The following is a 19,686-nucleotide window of genomic DNA, read 5'->3' as shown; positions in this document are numbered from 1 at the left end:
CGGAGCCCTGCGTGCGGCGCGTGCTGGTGCCTGCCTGCGCGGGGCGGGCAGGCGGCCCCGCCCCGCCCCGCCCCGCCCGCCGGGCTGCGCGGCCGCGGCGCCCGCGGAGCCGCGCGCGGGTCGCGGCTGCCGGCGGGTCCGGCCGCCGCGGGGGCGGCGGTGGCGGCGCCGTGCTGTGGCAGCGCCCGCGCCCCGCGCCGCTCGCTGCGGCGGGGTTCCTGTTGCCGGCAGCAGAGGTGCCTCGGGGGGAGTTTGCTTGGCTGTGGGGAGGCGGGGAGTTGCGGGGCTGCAAACTGCCCCAGAAGTTTGCTGGCAGAAACTGTGCTCTTTATTGGCAAAGGCTGACGGCGCTTCTCGGAGGACTACCTTGCTGCTTAAGATGAGCGGCTGTAGGAAGCGGTGTAAGCGCGAAATACTGAAATTTGCCCAGTACCTTCTCAGGCTAATCACAGGTTCGCTTCACACAGGTAATGGCTGTTTTTCTTCGTAGTCGAGCTGTGCAGCGTGGTAACAAGAAAATTGCCTAAGGTTCATAGAGTGGTGGCGTTGTTTTATAATATGATTTCTTTCATCTTGTAAATAATAATAAAACAGAAATCTGTGAACTACTTCCTGGCCGAGCATGATAAAAACAGACTATATAGTCTTCTGTTACCGTGTTTAGACAGTGTAACATTCTCTAAGCATTTACACACCTGAATCCAAATCGGAATGCGAGTGTACGTGCTTTCACCTGTCCACCTGCGTGCGTTAACGGTAATGCAGAGTAATCACACGATGCTCATAACGGATAGATCTCATGCTTTTTATTTTTGCTGTTTCTTGAACTGATTTATTTTGACAAGCAGACTACATTCTTTTTCTTAGGGTCTTGTTTTTGCTTCTTTTAAGATGTCAGTCAACTGCAATCTGTCAATATGATGTTACAGTATCTTGCTGCAAACTTTAAATAACACTTGTGCTTTTTGCCCTTGAAGGATTTGAAACATAAATAGCTGACAACTTTAGGTAATTTTTTTCTCTAACCTTGGACAAATTGTACAGTACCAGATAAGGCTTCTAAGCTAGACCGAACAAACAGTATAGTTTTCTTATTAGCACTTCGGAAAATATACTTTTCTCACAATTCAGCATTTTCTATGGCTATTCCCAACAGTAGACAAATACGATAGCTTACATGATGTCATTTTGTATTGATACAATTGTGCTTCTTTCTAGACTTGAAATATTTTTATTTTTTCTCCCGTGGAAAAATCATCAAACAGAAGTGCAAGTCCAGCATCAGCAGATAACAACCAATTATGCTAACATGATTAGTGAGAACTAAAAGTCATTCATTTTACTACAGGTATTTTGAATGTTTCTGCTGATGTTCGTTCTTCAGTTTAGGCACCGATGGAAAGATTTGAAAGCAAGTTGACTCTTCAGTAATAATTTAAAATATTGATGCATGCAGATTATCAGATTTGGGGTTATAATGCTATAAAGATCATGGCATAAACATTGGCAGCCAGTACTTTATAGGGTGCTTGTAACTTGTGGAAATCTGATTCAGCTTTATAGTAACTTGGAGTGTCTGGTAACATAGAATTTCCCTGACTTCATTTTCTGTACTATTCCTAGTCTATCGTGGTTTGCCTTTTGTGAACTGTATCAATTCAGATTTCTCTGAAATGCTGGCTGCTTGCTCCCGTGGGTTACTATGGAAATTAAGTAATATACAATGCAAGAAAAAAAGCTACGTTAGAAATGAATACCAATACTACTTTTTCGCAAAGTCATCTAAGCTTTTCCTTTCCTAGCTATCAAATGATGCACACTCCATTATTTTTCAGCCGGACATTTGTATTGCAAGCTTTCTAAGCTCACAATTCAAACCCATTTTCAAGAATTGTTGTGGGTACTGATTCTTATGTTACTACTAAAAGAAGTTCTTTCATTTATAATTAAGAAGCACATTTTTCAGTGCTAGATTACAGGACAGCCAAGTAGACTGGTATGAAACATGTTTCCTTAAAGGAAACAAGCAAGCGAAAAAACCCCACTCTCAGGAACTCTTAAGAACTGAAAATTTCCTAGGAAATATCTCAGTTTGTTTTTACTACAAGCAGCATTATCTTACTACTATTAGTAGGTTAATAGACCTCATCATGTTCAAATGACGTAACAAATAAGATCAATATAATGTGATAATAATTGAACCAGTAAGAGAGGTAGAGCTCCACTGTTCAGTTTTTGCATAGCCCAGTCTACTTGTTAACCTCAACTGTTGCGGTAGCAGTTACTGTTCCCCCTGCAAAATCTAATGCATAATTCATTATGTTGATAATTAGTTGATAATTAATGAAGAAGGATGAGGAAGCTTAGTTGAAAGTGTTAGCAAGTTGTACTTTAATTTGTGTATTAAAGATAGAAACAGAAATATCTTGAGCATTCAAAAATGTAGGATAGCTATCAGAAACAAAAATGTGTGCTTATTTAGCTTTTTACAAGCAGGCAATCTGCTCACTCAAATGACCAACTATTTTTCAAAATGTAGATGTTTACTAAGGAGCATAATGAATATAATTTAACTTCCTTGTTGATACGATTTCGCCCCTGGTTTCTCTTTCAGGTGATCTTTTAATGTTTAAATCATACTTAATATTAAGGTGGAACTACACGTTGTTGGAAGCACATGCACTGAATCTAATCCATTCCTCCTTTCTGTATGGGTACGCATGTTAGATATACATTTAATCTACATCAGTATAGTTTGGTACAAGCTCTGCTGCAGTTGGTTTGATAACACTGGTTACAAAATAAGAGAAAGTGAGCTAGGAGGGAGATTGGGTTTACTGGCTGGAGGCCCAGCTAAGAAGTCACTGTTGACTACTGGTTTTACTGCTCACATTTCATAACCATTTACAGCACTACGGACCTGTTCTGTGGTGAATCTCAATATTAAAAAAAAAAAATATGTAGCTGTCTGTGATAGTACATAAACATGGACTTGTGCTTAATATTCAACTCAGCTGTAACCAATGTTAATGAAACAACCCCCTTGCTTGAAGGTAAATGCTGCATAAATCTTTGCAATGGGTTTTAAGTGGCAATCTCTGCCTGAATACATCCATATCTCTTCCAATTTTTTTACAGCATGTTACTATGATTGACAGCAAAATGTAGTGAAAAGAAATAGTCTTTAAACAGATTTTTTTATTTTGCGTAATTTCTGCTGTATGTTAAGTTGATGCGTTCCCACAACTGAAACAGACTCCCTCAAATACTTGAAGACAGTGTTTCTCAATTGTCATACCAATTCCTACTCTATTGCTTGCTGCCTCTCGAGGCGTGTTGGAAGTGCTCATTCTTTGAAACATTGTCATAAAGAACTTCATGCTGTAATTGAGGAGAATGTTTTAGTTTTCAGATGCAAGATGAATTTGTATATTATAAATAATGAGATAAATAATTGAGGGATCAAGAAATAAATTGTAAATTATTTTGAAATGGAGAAAATGTAATTTCAGAGCAATGGCAAGGAAGATTTTCTTAACTGTCACAGCTGATAGAGTATGGGGATTAAAGAGATGATAGAAACAAAACTGTCATTGACTTCGGTGGTAAATTTTCACAAGTATGTCCTTTTCAGGCATGTTCATATTAAATACCTGTCATAAAGGAGGCTAGGTTTTCCTGGACGAATTCAAATTCCCAGTTAGCACGTGCATTTACAAAGAAAGAAAAGGAGAGCAACTCTAGCTGTGGAAATTGTATTCTTTACTTCAGTTTGTTAAAGAATCTCACTCTTGTAGGCTTATGTAAATAAAGCTATGGATTGATTTTTATTTTTTAATCTACAGATTGATTCCATTGGTGTAAAAAAAAAAAAAAACAAAAAAACCAACAAACCAACAAAAAAACCAACAAACAAAAAAAAAAAACCCAACAAAACACCACTGATCCCAGGCTTAAGATTTTTCTTAGTTAAAAAAAAAGTGAATGTGGGGTCCACTTTTTGGTCACACTTCCTTTGAGAAACCATATTACTGGAAGGTAATCTTTAGTCTTTAATTTTGCCTTTTTGTGCACAGAAATATTTTTCTAGCCTGCTGCCAAGAGGAAGACATCATCTCAGCATAGATGTCCTTTCCCTGAAGGTGTGGGAGACACTAGCACAGGCATCCAGGGGCTCACAACAGTACTCCTATGATTGTTGCAGATCACCTGCCTATCGGTGCCTAAAGTCCGAGTCTGTTTGAGACAGCAGTTTATTATGACTGCTTTCCAAGACTGCTCACTTTATTGGCACATAGATTTATTGGATGTCCCCCTCCTGAACTTGGAAATGTGGGGTGTATAAACACCTATTGGTTAGGCTGTCTGCCAGGGAAGGAGATGATCTGTGTTGCTGACTGCTTAGCCTGAAGAAGATTGAGATTTCTCTTCCACGTCCATGGAGAATGTCCACACTTCCAAAATCTGGTAGTATAGATAAGATCCCTCTCCATTTCTTAGTCCATCATACAGCAAGACGTGTAAACATCACAGGACCAGATAGAGGTGGTAACAGGGAGCCTAACTCTTTTCTGATGTTTAGGGAATCCATCTGGGACTGAGTAGACCTGAGGTTTAAACTCCACTCTGTGAAATCGTTCAAAGAGATCTGTAACTGTCCTAAGAGCTAGTATCATCATCACACCACTTCTTGATGTTCATCTTCAGCAGAGCATGTAAGAATAGATCCCAATGACATGGAGTTCCCAAATGGTTTGTGTTGGCTCTCTGTCATGGAGAGATTGAAACACCCTGAAGGAGGTGCCTCATTTCATGACCCAGTTCAGGATGAGAGGGAAATACTGAGACTCAGTGTCCCACTAGACAAGTTTCCTGCCTTGTTCTCTTTCCTATCCTGTTCTACAACAAAAAATTAATGAGCTAACTTTGAAATTCATTCTAGGTTCCAGTGCGTGGTGTGGATTCCGTGGTTATTATAATAAAAATTTTCAGCTCAGGTCTTCAATTTTAGGTGTGCATGTTGTGGATGCATTGATGGAATGATTCTTAAAAATCAGGGTGATATACTGGGGTTTTTACTCTTGGAGTGATGCTTTCTACAGAAGTTAGCAGAAGATGGGATCCGGCTTTTAGGCCGTGAATGTAAAACTCTCAGCCTCAGATATATTACCAGGAATATATCAGGGTTGTCCCATTATCAACTTTTTCAATTAAGCTGTGGAAAGTTTAAAAATGAATGCTTAAAAATCTAGAGATTAAATCAAACACTTTACAAGAATGTAGTAGTCTAGTTAGTGATAGTAGGTAAATATTCCAGAATAACTTTTTTCATTACAGTTAAGAGGTTATATGAAAAAGAACATTGAGACTAATTAGCTCTTAATTTTTACATGTAATTATACTGCATTATTCCTCTTTTTCTCCTCAGATTTAAAGTACAGAACTTTAAAACACTTCATATTTAATCTGTACACAATCATCTTAAATATGGCAAATGAAATGATCTCAACAATCAATTAAATAATTTTCCCAGTCTTAAGAAGAATTACTAGAGATGAAAAAGTATTGTACTTCTAATGCAAAAGAAAAAGGTTCTCCTTTAATAAAACTGATCCTGAAATGAATTTAGTGTACCTTTCTCTATGTAGTAACTTCTCCTGCATAGCTTTATGAATGAGTGATGCTGAAAATCTGGATGGTTTAAATAGGTGTAGAAAACAACTGTCACTGTCTCTCAGATGGTCTCTTCAGACCTTGAATTTGAATAACAATGAGGGAAATATTCCTGAATTATTAACATTAATTTTACTACTTCTATTTTCTAGTAGTGTTTTTCCTCCATGTTGTAGCTGGTTAATTTTTGTTTGTGGTAAGTCACAACAACTATTCAGTGAAGTCAAAGATCTGGGATTACTGTCAACTGAGTATTTAATGTGAATATTCATAAGACATTTTGCTTCCAGTTTCCTAAGTGGAAGGCAGAATACTCTTATGAACTTGTAAAAGAAATCTGTAAAAGTGTGGTCGTTTTTTTAATATAGTTGGCAATATTCATGCAAGAGCCCTTTAAACTGCAGAGCAGGTAGTCTCCATACATGCTGCCAATTGAAATACATGCTGCTTAAGTTGAGAGGAACTTTGAGATTCTGGCAGACATGCAGTGGAGGATAAAAATCAGAGGGCTGTAGCAGTTACAGTCCCCAGGCATCTGCCTGTCTCTGGCGCAAGTTGCTGCTAAGGACCTCGGAGCTGCTCATTTTGTCAAAGCCAGCCCTGCCCGGGTCCCAGCCAGGCAAGTCCAGGTACGCAGCTGCTGCCTCTGCACGGCTTCACCGTGCTGTGCTGAGGGCTGGCTGGGCAGTTCAGACAGTAATTAATGGGTTGATCAAACACCTTTTGGGCCAGCAATGTCTGATAGTTAGGTTGGCTGAGGAATTTAAAAGCCCCAGTTCTCCAGTTCTAGTCTTTTGAATTTCTGAGCTTGAAAGTGAGAGGTGCTTCATGTCTTCAGCAAATAGAGCTGTGCTTTTATTGAGGTGCTTGGTGTCATATAACGTGGAAAAACAGATCCACATGGCCCTTTAGCATCTGTCCCCAAAACTATTTCCTTTAGAGATTTTAGAAATTGTCGTTCTAAAGAAAGGGGTTTTTTTTAATGCTGCCTGACAGAGTTTTTACTGCAATTGATATGATAAACTCAAAAGAATTATCAAATGAAACTTCCTTGTGTCTTTCCCCTTAGATGGCATTTCTAGCAAGAGAATATTTTTCATCACCAGGGCTTCGGCTGATGAAAACTTCTTCAGGTAATCTGTGCAAGACTGACAACTGAATAAAAAACAAGCTTGGAAAACAGAAATGGGAATATGTGAAACATTTTGTTAATGGATTTTATAATAGGATAAAGATTTAATAGAAAAGGAAAAAAAAAAACCAAATAAAACCACGTTGTTAAAATTCTGGTTCAGATTTTATTTCATGTTTAATTGTATTGATGTAACCTTCTGAAAGACCCATGATGATTTTTGTGTTCACTTAGATTTATTAGCTTAATACATGGCAAAGTAAATAAATGAGAAGTTACACTCACTTGTTAAGGCCACCTCTGAGTCACAGGAATATTTTTGTATTTTCTGAAAGTGAAGATTAAAGGAAACTATGTAAGAACTGCAGCTATTCATGAGAAAGCATGAAAAGGAATAAGTAATTCCCAGATGCCCTTACAAAACAAACAGAAGTGCAAAACCTACATTGCTGTACTATATGCAATTGTACAAAGTAAGGTGGAAATAAACCATCACCTTTACATAAGCAAAATGGTCTTTAAAGCAAGTTGTGCAATTAGATCTCTCTCAACAAAGCTGTGGAGCATGAGCTGAAGCAGTTTGATTGAAACAAGGCCTACAAGTGGTGATAGATGTCTGTGACCTATTAACCCACAGCGAGGTAATACAATTAGGTAATAAAAAAGGGAAGTTTTTTATCTTTACAATAAAGTCTCTGCATTTTTTATAAATCTTTGCCTTCTGAGGTACTAGCAGTGGATTCTCACAAATCAGAAGCACCAAAAACTGTTGGTTTAGATGATAGTCCCTGAGTCCCATGCAAGTGAACTTGATGTTTCCCAGAACTGTTCCATGGGTGTCCCTGAACCAACTCAAAGACACTCCTGAAATCAACTAAGAATATCAAGCCTTCCATCAGTACTCTTAAATCTGCATCTCCCAAGCAAAGGAGATGGCAAATCAACAAATGTTGAGAAACTAGTATGAAACATTAGAAGATGAACTTCTGTCAGCGTGTGTCTGGATGTTACATCTGCCCTTGTCTAAGACAGGGATTAGATGCATTTAAGGGTCAGTTGCTCATCAGATGTCTTTGAATAGGGTTGTTTGTTTGTTTGTTTGTTTTCAGTCTTTGTCAGGAGTGTGCAGTAGAATGCTAATTTATCACAGTGAGTATTTAAGATAATTTAACCCCTGTCTTTCAGCCCTCAGTGCATTGTACTTTTACACTTGGACCTCTGTTTTGTTCACTTTCTTTTCCAAACCATGTAATGAAAGCATGTGTAGACCCCGTGAGCGAGGACCCCACCACTGTGCTGGCTCAGGGCATCCTGCTTTTTGCCAGAGCACCAAGAGCTGCAGCCGTGGGTCTCACTGATTGTTCTTTCATCTGTTTCCAAACTTCTTCCCATACTGGCCTGTGCTGAGTTGTCATGGGCTCCTTCTAAAGCAGGAGACGTGCTATGCTCATCTCCTCTCCATTCTTGTATAATTTTATGAGGTGATTTTAGTGCTGCAACTGCAAAGCTGTTTTCTGCTCTAGGGTGAATTTGATTAAGTGGGAAAATGAGGCCCATCAAGCAGCATTTTAATTGTGCTCTTGCCTTGCTCTCACAATGGAGCAGTCACTGTGCTGTTCCCTGCAGGGACACATTGCTATGAGTTCAGGGCACACCGTGGCATGTCAGAAGTCTTTTGGTAAAGACTGACTTTAGCACTCGGGAGTATGCTACTAACTGAATAACCCTGTCTTTGTTCTCTGAATGTATTTATAAATTCTTGTTAAAAAGTGGCTGTGGACAGAAAGAAAGCACTGGAGTTTTCCATGTGTGGTGGTTTTTTTTTTTTTTTTCCTGGCACTTCAAACCCTTTTGAAGAGGGTAAAAGAGAAAAAAGCTTTTGCATTGTCCTATTTAAGAAGAGGAATATCTCTCCCACAAGACTGTGTTATATGAACCCCCTAAAAATGCTTCTGCATTTCTTTTCACTGATCTCATAATGAAACAACTTGCAAATGGTGATGCACTGATGTGTGTCCACTGTAATGAATTTTCAATTCTCAAATATTTTCTTGTAGCACAAAGAGAGGACTTTTTTGGAAGAAATAGTACAGGATAGACTCTTGAGAGAAGAGAATTTACAGCACTGTTTACTCTGCATAAATCCATAAAAAAATTGTGCTGCTTAATTACCCTACAGTGTGTAATGAAGAAAGCACAGTGAAGAAACTTTACTCTAATGAGTTCTCAGCACCATTTCCCTCATGCCATTTTAAAATTTTCCTCATCAGTTCTAATGTATCCATAGAATTTCTACCATCTTCTTCAGTTCTCTGATTTCATAGGATGAAATTCTGAAATATAGAGCCAAGCTCTAATAAAAAGACTTCGCTCATCATTAAACATCCAACAATAATACTCATCTCCAGACAGAGATGAAGGAACAGTTACAGGTGACTGTTGGACAAAATCTATAAATAGAGGAAAAACAATGATTTGAAAGCTTTAGTCAAGGCTGCTTTGTTATTATGGGGTTAACAGGGAACCTTAACAACCGGGGAAGATGAATTACAATTTCTGAATGCAGGTTAATAATGTTCCATTAATTTCTATTGAAAATACATGTAAAATAAAATGAGATGTAGAATAAATTAAAAGAAAACAATAATTCCAAATATCAAAATAGTCCTCAACAACATGAGACAAAGAGAGAAGACAAAAAGGATGTTCCCCATTTTATGCAAATAGGATCTAAAATAAAATTATTTTAAAAGGAGTTTGTAGCTTCAAGATGTCATGGAAAAGCTAAAATGTCCACATTCATGGGAAAACATGGGTTTCATATGTTTCTAAATGCTATTTTTTTGGTTTGTGTTGCTGAAATATTTCTTCTTCTGATACATCAGTATTGCTCATCAACCTGATTAGTCTGTTTTCATTATTTATTTATTTTTAATGGAAAAGAATTCCAGATTTAAGGTCTGTATTTCTGTCTGTTGCCTATGAGGTAGTTAGAACTTCTAGGGTTTCAGCTATTTTTCATATACAGAGGTGCAATGTTCTCTCTCTCTCTCTACAATTGCACAAGTTCTAATGTACAAGGGTGGAATCTTTGTCATTTCCTGTTTAGGGAAAGAAGCCTCATTAATTTCAAAGAAACCAATCACGATTTCGTTTGAAGTTCTGCATTGTACTTTATGCTTTCTCAATTTCCTGATTAGCATTGATAACTTTTGCTGGTGCAGTCTTGGTATTAGTCTACGCCGGAGAGAAATCACTTTTGTGCAAAGGTGTGGTGGATGTAGAAATGTTACGAAGTGATTTTTGAGTAGGTTTCATGCTACTAGTTGACTGAGACACCTAAATGTAAAATATCAGACACTGAGAGAAAAACAACTTAAAACAACAAAAAAAAAAACCTTAATTTTTTTTTTTTTTTAAGTCCTCTTGGTAAATATATTAGTTGAATTTTGACTGAGTCCTCTTATAATGTTGCTAGGATTTTTGGTTTATTGCATGGTTGAGTACCTGGCTTTTGAAAACACCTTTTTTATGTTCTCCTAAAGAAATAGGACCCCTCCTACAGGCTTTTTGTTTAGAAGTAGACTGTACTATAGATGGTACTCTGAGACAAAAGACCAAGATGTATTGAACCTAGCAGCAGTTAGCTTAAAAGAAATTCTGGAAAATGCTGAGAATGTCATAACTTAGTGCACTTATGCTACATTCTGCTTCAAGCTGGAGCAGATTATAAATATTTCTTTTGTTCACCCCAAAAAATCAATCCTAGCTATAATACCTCTCTCATGCTGCAGCTGCAGACCTACTGGGGACTTCCAGTGATTTTGTAGAAGATGACTCAGCTTAAGTAATGTAATTAATTAGAAAATGTATGATAATAAACCACTGCTGATCACTCACAAATTAGAAATTTTCCCCTCTTCAGAAAAGGGTTTAGATAGACTGCTTTCGCTTCCCACAATTTGCATACCTCTCTCTTCCTTTAAGCAGTAGCTGCAAAACTCAGTGTTGTGCAAAATGTTTCAACTTCAAATTTTATAATCCTGCATATGGCAGATCTACTGAACATCACAGAAGACTGAAGCAGTAGTGAAAAATTTGTGTGGGCAGAAGGATATCGTGAAGTGGGGTGTCTAAAGGCAATACCCTAATCTTTAAACATATTATCCTGAACATGTATAAATATTTTGCTCAAACGTCCCATATTTTTAAGACATTAACTCCATCATATAACCTATTCCAGAACGTGTTGGTTTGTTGTTGGTTCCCCCCACCCACCCCCCAGATACTTCCAAAAGAGTCGTCTTTGAAGTCTCAAGGTTTCTTGTGGTATGTTAATGGGAAAAGGACAGACAAAGTTACCATGCTGCATACCATTTCTTTGGAAAAGGTTGTTTGAGTTTTTATTCTCTCATTCCAAATCTGAATCTTAATTATAATGAGAGATACAGTTCAGCTTCTCTTGTAAATGACACATTGAAAAGCATCCCATAGCCATCCTTAATGATCTCTCTTTGGAAGTCCTATGTTCTGTAACAGTCTTGTGAGAGTCCAAACTATTGACATAATTTATAAAGATAATATTAAAACTTCAGCTGTATGTAGGACACAGCACTTGACATTATGTTTAAAAATACTCTTAAAGGAACTCTTAGAAGTCCCCAAATTATGCACACAAAATGGTAGGAAATGGCAGCATTAAGACTATCTCAGCCTTGTGCGATATAATGGAGTTCTTACCGGTGTGTGTACTTTTCCTTGAACCATTGTACAGAGTAACTTGGAGTATAGAAGCAGTAAGGAGTAGAGTATATTTAAAGTAGAAATTTAGATGCAAACTGTAATAAATACCACCTTAGAGTACACAGATTGTTTTTTGGTTGTTGAGGTTTTTATTCATTTTATATGGACTTTCTATCGTAGACAGATTTTGTGCAATGATTCTTAAAGACAGTAAAATGGCAGATAAAATTCAACGTAGATTAACATGAAGTGGTGCATGCTGGGCGAAATGAGCTTTATGTCTAAATGGATAGGTGGTGAGCTTACCATTACCAGTCAGGAATTAAACCCTGAGGCTGATAAACCTGTGAAACCCCTTACTAAAGGGTGTTGTAAGTGCAAAAACATCTTTTTTAAAGCTACAGCAGCTATTCTTAGGGACTCTGTGTTCCTGTTACTACCCTTCAGTATTGAACTCTAAGATGTATCATTAATTCTGCATTTGAAGTTCTATTCCAAATAATATTGATACCATAATTTTACAAATGAAGTTTTGTCATTACTGTGTCTTCAGAATACATCACCTGAAAATAAGCCTATACATTATTGGGGAGTGTGTGTTAAATAGGCTCTTTAGCTTTTAAAACTGGTAATTGATTTACCCACTTGAACTTTTTATAGAGTGCCCATCTAGGCAGTGTAATTAAATTTAAATATAAATTAAAAGCGTCTGGGATAGGGAAAAAAGTCTGTTTTCATCAGCAACCATAGTTCGTTAATTTAGGAAATTGAATAAATCTGAAATGAGGTACTAAATTTTGTCTCCGTTAGTCTGCTTTTTATTGGCAGATTTGTTATTTTTTACATCCCTTTTATGAGGCATGTGATTAAAATCAAACAGCATTTAGCATTCGTGATGTGCAGGCCTTTCTGTGTACAGCCATGGTAAACTTCAGTTAATTTCAGGAAAATAAGTGACAGCTGATCATTTATATTTGATTTATGGTAATATTTGTAAAGGCCAGCAGAAGATAGATTCCTTAGTCAACTCTGAAAATAGGAATTAGGCTTTTATGTCATTTAATCCTCAAAAGTTTGTCTGTAGATTCTTCAGTCTAATGGCTACATTTCATCACGTTAGTTAAGAAGAATTTCTTAAAAATCCCAAGTCAGATTTTCTCCTCAAATGAGTCCCTTGGGACAAGGACATGACACGAGGTGGCGGCTCTGGTTTCTGCAGTGCTTGAGAGAGCAGAGTTGCTGGTCAAATGTGGTACTGACACACACACTCAGATGCATCCAGCTTGGAGCAAAAAAAGTCAAGTTTGATTTGAATCAAGTAGCGTACATATAGTAACTACTAATGTTGAAGATTTAGATTATCCTGGATTATGGAAAAGTTACGATTTTTATGTTTCTAAAAATATGTTCAAAATGTGTATGTACACCTGTTTTTAAACAAACCCCTTTTAAACAATCTTTCTTCATTTTCAGTTACAGTTTTTAAATGTGCTCATATTCAGGCTTCTCTCATGTCAGGTGCAGTCAGTACTCTAACCATCTAATTCACTAGCAACGATGTCTGTGGAATCCATGACAGTAAAATCTGTAGAACTTTCTGTAGAAAATCCATATGAGATTACTTAATTACTGTAAATGTGAGTCTAATGATTATATCTATTTAGTCAGTTACCCCAAAATACCATATATTTCTTTCCAGACAAACAATTATTAAACACCAGCGATAAGCTGCTCTTGAATTGCTGTACTGCAGCCTAACACAACTTTTGTAAACTTCTTCCATTATCAGTTCAGGAAAGGAATTACAACGTAAGAGAAATCTAAGAAATTGTCTTCATGTGTAGATTTAATTCAAATTAAGTAAAACTGCTGCTTTTCAGAAGAATCAGAACTGAAGTGACCTTAATTTAGCACAATTCATTTCTCAAGGAAATTAAACCAAACAAAGTCTATTTTAATTCTGAATGAGAGGGTCTCAAGAGAGACTGAATTCATTTTAACTATTCCACCTTACTGATTAATTAATATTTAACTTTCCTGAGTAGCCTGTGTGCACAGCTCTTCAGGATCCCTGAAAAGGCAGCAGGGCTTTTTAGTGAGGACAAGAAGATTTTTAATTTCTTCAATCAGCTAATAACTTCTAAAAGTGCAACCAAACAAAGAAAATTAGATGCAAATTAATGCCAAAGAGAAGGGAAAATATAAAATAAGACTTTAAGAAAAACTTACCTGAAGTAAGAGTTGCACATACCCAGGAGAGTGAGGGTGAGGAGAGAAGATGGAGGGGAAAGAAGAGTGCAAGTGACACTGCTATATAAAAATGTGCATATATGCACAGACACTGATACATCAATGTTACTGTGTACTGGATTCATCCTTGGTATAAAGCCACAGGCATATCTGTACCAACGAAGAGTTTGGACCAAGAAAAATAGTTAGGGGACGGCATGGTGTCATGTCTTAACTCTCACTACTCTGAAGCTGTTAAGATTGAAGGCGAAATTATCAAACTCATGATTTTTCTAAAATACAGTGTAGAAATATTTATTCCTGTAAAAATGGACTGGTTTTTGAGTTCACGGAGTTACAGCAGTAACTAAAATCTGGGTTGGGGAAGACTGAGATGCTGGCGGTGGTTGACAGTCACTACTCCCCTTCAGTTCGATGCATCTGTTACCCTGACTGCTGGTTTTGGAAATTTCATCGCGATTCAGGCCCTCTCCCTCTTGCCGCACACAGGTGAATCCGAGTGCCGCCACATACCCCGTGTCCACGTTCACAGCGATTTGAAACTTTAATGCTGAGTGACAGATGTGAATGGAAACAGTGGGGCATTCCTGCCCCTGTGAAGACTTACCAGATGAAGTGCTTGAAGCTCCTCAAATAACTGCTGTAGTCTATTGTAAGAAACTAATTGAATTCTATGTATTGCTTACAGGAAGTTCTGGACTATCTATTAAATTATTTACCTCTTGTCTGTGCAGTGTCATATTGTGTCAGTAATTGAAATGTCATCCTGTTGAGGCAGTGTTGGAATAAGGCCAGTTCTTTCACGACTAGTCTGCTGAAATGTTTTTATCAATCAAGTCATACCATATAGCGAAAGATGTTCAGTTTCATCAGGGAGAAGACTGCCCTCAAAAGTGATAGAATTCTCCTAAATATTCATCTTGACACTGTAAAAAGGCAATTTGCTATGTGCCCCCTCCTTTCTTTTTTTCCCTCGAAGAGTATGAATAATAATTTATTTCCTCTCTTACCAGGTAGAATTCATCAGTAAAGAGAGAAGGAAAATGCTATGTAATAACAGAAAATAGAGTATCTAGAATTTTCAGTGCTTTTATGTTGACTGTTATCTTTAAATAAATGTCCTTCTTATATTGAATACATGTATCAAAGCATGCAATTTTAGCTGTATTGCTACTGATCAAAGTGAGCAAATTTAGGTTTGAGGAAATTTAGATTTTCTATTACAGCTTACCTATAAGATAAATAGGTACTGTCTCATTGAATGTATGAGTGTATGAACAAAAAATAAATTTGTTCTAGATATTTTATTTTTTTTACAACACTATTCTTTCCAAGCAGTGCAATATTTTAGCTTATATTCGGTACTACTAGTTTTTTACATCTAGTTAATCTGCATCAAATACCAGATCTGGAGTCCCAAAGTAGTATTGCAAAGTATTGCAACACGGCTATTTAAAAATATCACCGGTATGAGGCATTCCACACTTAAATAGATTAAGGCACTGGGACACTGTAACTACCTGTATACCTACCTGGAGGTGTGTTGGCCAGCTTTAAAGTCTGTCAGGGCAAAGGATAAGAGGCAGAAATGGTTGCAACACAAGTGAATCAGAAACATGAAGTACAGATCATGGAGAGCCTATAGATCTGGGAGCTGTGAGACGGGATGTGCAATGCTGGAGCTTTAGCAAGCTGGGCCATAGAGGAGCTGAATTTCAAGGAAAAAGCCTTTAAACACATACAGTTGTCTCTAGAGGACATGTTTCTGCCCACTTATGTGCTGAAGCAGTACGGAAGACCCTCGCTTCACTCAGCACCCTGCAGATTGGATGTGGTGTAGGAAGCACTGCTGAAGGTCAGTAGTTGGGAGGCCTAAGTACTGCTCAGCTTAGATTTTCTGAATTAGCTGAATTATCTCTGTCCATTTAAGCATCACTTATTTTGGCTCTTTCCAGTGGGTAGGTTTGAACTGGCAAAACTAGTACTATATACTAAGATTTCAAATTATTTTTCTTGAAGTTCACAGCGGTTTCTTCAGGTAATGCAGGCACCTGTTAACGTACAGTTAAGTCCTTTGTCTTGTGTTGCTTTCTACCAAGTCCTTTTTAGCCTAGAGAATCCAGGACATCCTGTAGTACTTAAAAATGTAGAAAACCCCTGTCTTAACAGGTCCGTATGCTTCCTTTTCAATTCTTTAGTACTTTTGTAATAATTCTAAACATTTTGTTTGCTTTTTTTTTAAGTGCTGCTAAGCTAATGTTTTCTCAGAAGTATGAATTATGGGAATACATTTCCATTCTTCAGTTGTTGTACTCTATAGTGAGTTCAGCCTCCTGTGGTGTTAGATAAAGTTGGTTTGCCTACCTGCCTCATGTTAAGTTGGCTCTACGTTGTTTCATCTGCCTGCTGTCTTTCATCGCTTCATCCTCCAGTCACTTGGTTCCGTGTGGTACTTCTGCAGTTCTTGCACTAACACTTCACTGAATATCATAGACAGATTTTGCTAGCTTCATTATTCATCCCCTTTTTCTGAACACTTATGAATGTGTTGAACATTAGGAGCTTCAGCATTGACCCCATAGGGACTCCTCTATTGTAACCTTCCTCTGCTGTGATGCCTGACCAGTTACTTCTACTCCATTTCCTGCCTTTGTCCCTTTTTTTTTAACCTATCTGTAAATCCTACTTAATAAGTCATCTTTTTGTTTTGCTGTTACCTTGTCAAGAGTTGCAGCTAAGAGAGAGCAGAGTGAAACTAGCACATTAAAGGTTGTCTGTCTCCTTAAAATGCTAAATCCAAATCAAGAGGTCATACACATCCTGAAGGGAACTGATGCCACGAGACCTGCCTCGAGAGATCGGTGTTTTCCTTACATCCAGTCCACTGTGTGCCACTTATTTGTTTAAATGAATTTAAAGCTCTTGATATATTTTTAACCTTTTCACTTTGCCTTCTACTGGAATAACAAAGTATTCCAGTAGCACATTACCAAGGCAGAGCATATCTATGTAAGCCACTGTGAATTTCTTCTAAACTCAGTGTGAGGAAGATATTAATCTCTTGGTCCAGTGCTTTGGGAGACACAATAACGTCTTGAAAAGATTCTTCCACGAATGCTACTGGCAATCATAAAGAGCTGTCATTCTAAAACAAGGCCTGGTTGACTAGCTAGAATGCAAAACTATGATTTGAGATTTTTGTTCCACCACCAATTCCCTGACAAGGACAAGTTATTTCAGCCCATGGGTAAGTGCATTGGGACTCTGGTGCCTACATTCTGCTGAAGTCCAAGAAAACATTGATAAAACAGCTGCCTGTGCTTTGATCCTTTGCAGTCCTGGAGCAGAAGTCATTCTGGTAGAATTAAGTAGCTTGGTATCTGTCTTATGATGTAGGATTAAAGATTTAGCATCCCAGCACTGGATTCCTGAAAAGTCCAATCAAGAAAATACGTCAAAGGCATACAAATGCATAAGTGCAGTAGCACGTGACTCAATACAAAGCAAAGTTGCCAGGATAACTCTCTTTCAGAAGTGAATGATAAACTACTTTTAATATAATTCTATAGCAGTCACAGCCTTTCCTCATCCCAGCCAGAGGCTGCAATACCTCTTCTCAGAAGGTCACCTTCCACATGGACTCTTCTTTTTACTACCCAGTTTGTTAACCTTCTCCTGTCTCAGGCAGTCTGTTGCATGGTATCCTGTCTCCTAGTGACACAAAAAACCATACTGAGACTACTAAAAATTGATCACGTGTAATTTGTTGTAGATTTTTTTTTCTCCTCACTGCCTCCTCAGGCTGAGAGTGGTAGCTGTTGGAAATTGAGTGCTTAAATTACATGGCAAACTATGATAAATTTCCAGGCATTGAACGGTACCAACTGCTAAAGTAAACTACTCATTTTCATTTCAGTCTGTTGTAAAAATGCAATCAAACATCCTGAATCCCAGATGGATGTTTATAAAATTTAATTTGTTTCACTCTGTACTATGGAAAAAAAAAAAAAAAAAGGAATTGCGTGTCCTAAAAGTGAGTTTTCTTTTTAAACTTACGTTTAGGTCATTAGTTTTAGAAAATAGTTTTTATTGTGATTTGTATTTTTCTTTTAAGATTGTATTTTGAACAATTCCATTATACTGCATCATAATTTGAAAAATAAATTGCAAGAAAAATGAGAAAGTGTGAAGAATTCTGCACCTCCCGGAAGACTTTAACTAGTCAACTGTAGAACTGATGGTAAACTAGGGGTTATTTTTTTTGTTTTTACAGGGCTGCTGATAAAAGGGCATCTGCCTCTCACACTAATGCCTGTGAATGCTCCTTTGGTTTTCAGTAGGTCACAAAGGTACTTCATGTTGCAGTACCTGTTATACTGTAGATTGGGATTCCGCAAGGCAAAGGTGCTTTGGTATGTATAAGGGAAAAGAATAACTCAAGATCTGCATTTTGATGTTTCTCTTTCTATAGATAACGCAGTACAAAACTGCAGTGGGAAAAAATCCCAGGGGGACATTTTAACACGCAAAAGACATATATTCCCTTTTTTGTTTATTTCTTGGCATTCTTAGGAACATATGATTATGGCCTTCATTTCTGTTGTATTTTTTTGTCCTGTATCAAGCTATGAAGTGACATTAAGATGACACGTTGCTCTTATTCTCAAAGGCTTAATTAGCCAGCACCAAGTAAGAGAAATATTTCCAAAAAACAAAGAATAGTCCCCCAAATGGATGTCAGTTACTGATACACAAGGCATGTGAGCTGTCAAAACTGGTGATCATTTTTTCTGTGCGGTACCTCCTACGATGTACAACAAGGGTTTCCTCCCAGAAACTCAGCTTCTTTATGTTATAGAAAAAAGTGGTTCAGTGATAGAAAATGTAACTTGGTTTTCATTTTTTTCTCAACTTACTGAATTAAAAGTTTATTTCTTTCTTGCCAATTTATTTCTGCCTTCATTAGGTAAATCTGTATTAGGAAAAAATGCAAGGAGTTTAATAAAGTTCAGACTAGAGAAAATGCAAAGAATGTGTTTTAAGGCATACTTAGAATCTTGCATAAGAAATGTCTCCAGCATGTTATAGGCCATGGAATTTGTTGTGTATTTACTGATGGGAAACCTTAGTCCTGGGATTTCTTTAATTATCTCTTCAATTTCTCAAACTCTTTATTAACATTTTATTCCAATATATATTGGACTTTCTTGTGTAATACTGCTCTAAATCAATGGGAGGAGAAAAATTAGATGCAAATTACTCTCTCTTCAGATTTCCCTGCACCCAAATTCCAAGGCTTTTGTAACTGGCTATTTATTTTCTTGAGATATCTAATAAATATGTAATAAATATCTCAAGTATATATTTCATTTCTGCAGGTCCTGTGTAGTGCTATCTGTACCCTCAAAAGCTTCTTTCCCTGTGCTAGACCTCCAGCCACTGGTTACTACTCAGTTAAGAAATAGAACTGAACTAAGAATTTTTTTAAAAATTGCAAGAAAAGGTTCGGACTATATCCAAGCAGCCTGTTTTCTGAATGAACTTGAAGGACTCTGCTGAGGTATTGAGTATTGTAGAAAGATATTAATCTGCTTTCACCCCAAAAAGCCTCTTCTTAAAGAGGCTGTTCGGTTTCTGCATTGTTTGTTTGGTTGGGTTTTTTGATGTTTAAGTAGAAATTAAGGATTCAGTCCTTCACCCTTCTGCTCTTTGCTTCTGGATGGTTTAGCTTCAGCAGCTTTCTGCCATATTCATTTGAGAGCTCTCTGTTACCTGAAAAGCTCTTCTTATTTCTTGCCCTTTTGTTCTCTTGCCCCTGCAATGCAAGCAGTTACTTGACTGAGTAAAAGGTTTGCTTTGCTTTGTAACAGGCTATTTTTGTGTCTTTC

The 19,686-nt window shown here is 37.5% G+C and overlaps 1 protein-coding gene across 1 annotated transcript in view; it reads left to right on the top strand.

Annotated features, from left to right (window-relative positions):
* The first annotated feature begins 379 nt into the window (after positions 1 to 379).
* Positions 380 to 19,686, top strand: part of KCNIP4 (potassium voltage-gated channel interacting protein 4) — a 361,068-nt gene continuing 341,761 nt past the window's right edge. The window contains exon 1 of the mRNA XM_059817596.1: positions 380 to 467. Within this exon, the coding sequence (XP_059673579.1) occupies positions 380 to 467 (88 nt within the window). The remainder of the gene's footprint in view (positions 468 to 19,686) is intronic.

The sequence above is a fragment of the Gavia stellata genome, chromosome 5 (genome assembly GCF_030936135.1).
Source record: "Gavia stellata isolate bGavSte3 chromosome 5, bGavSte3.hap2, whole genome shotgun sequence".
Lineage (NCBI taxonomy): Eukaryota > Metazoa > Chordata > Aves > Gaviiformes > Gaviidae > Gavia > Gavia stellata.
Note: the sequence above shows the minus strand (reverse complement) of the source record. Positions and strands in the feature narration are given on the sequence as shown.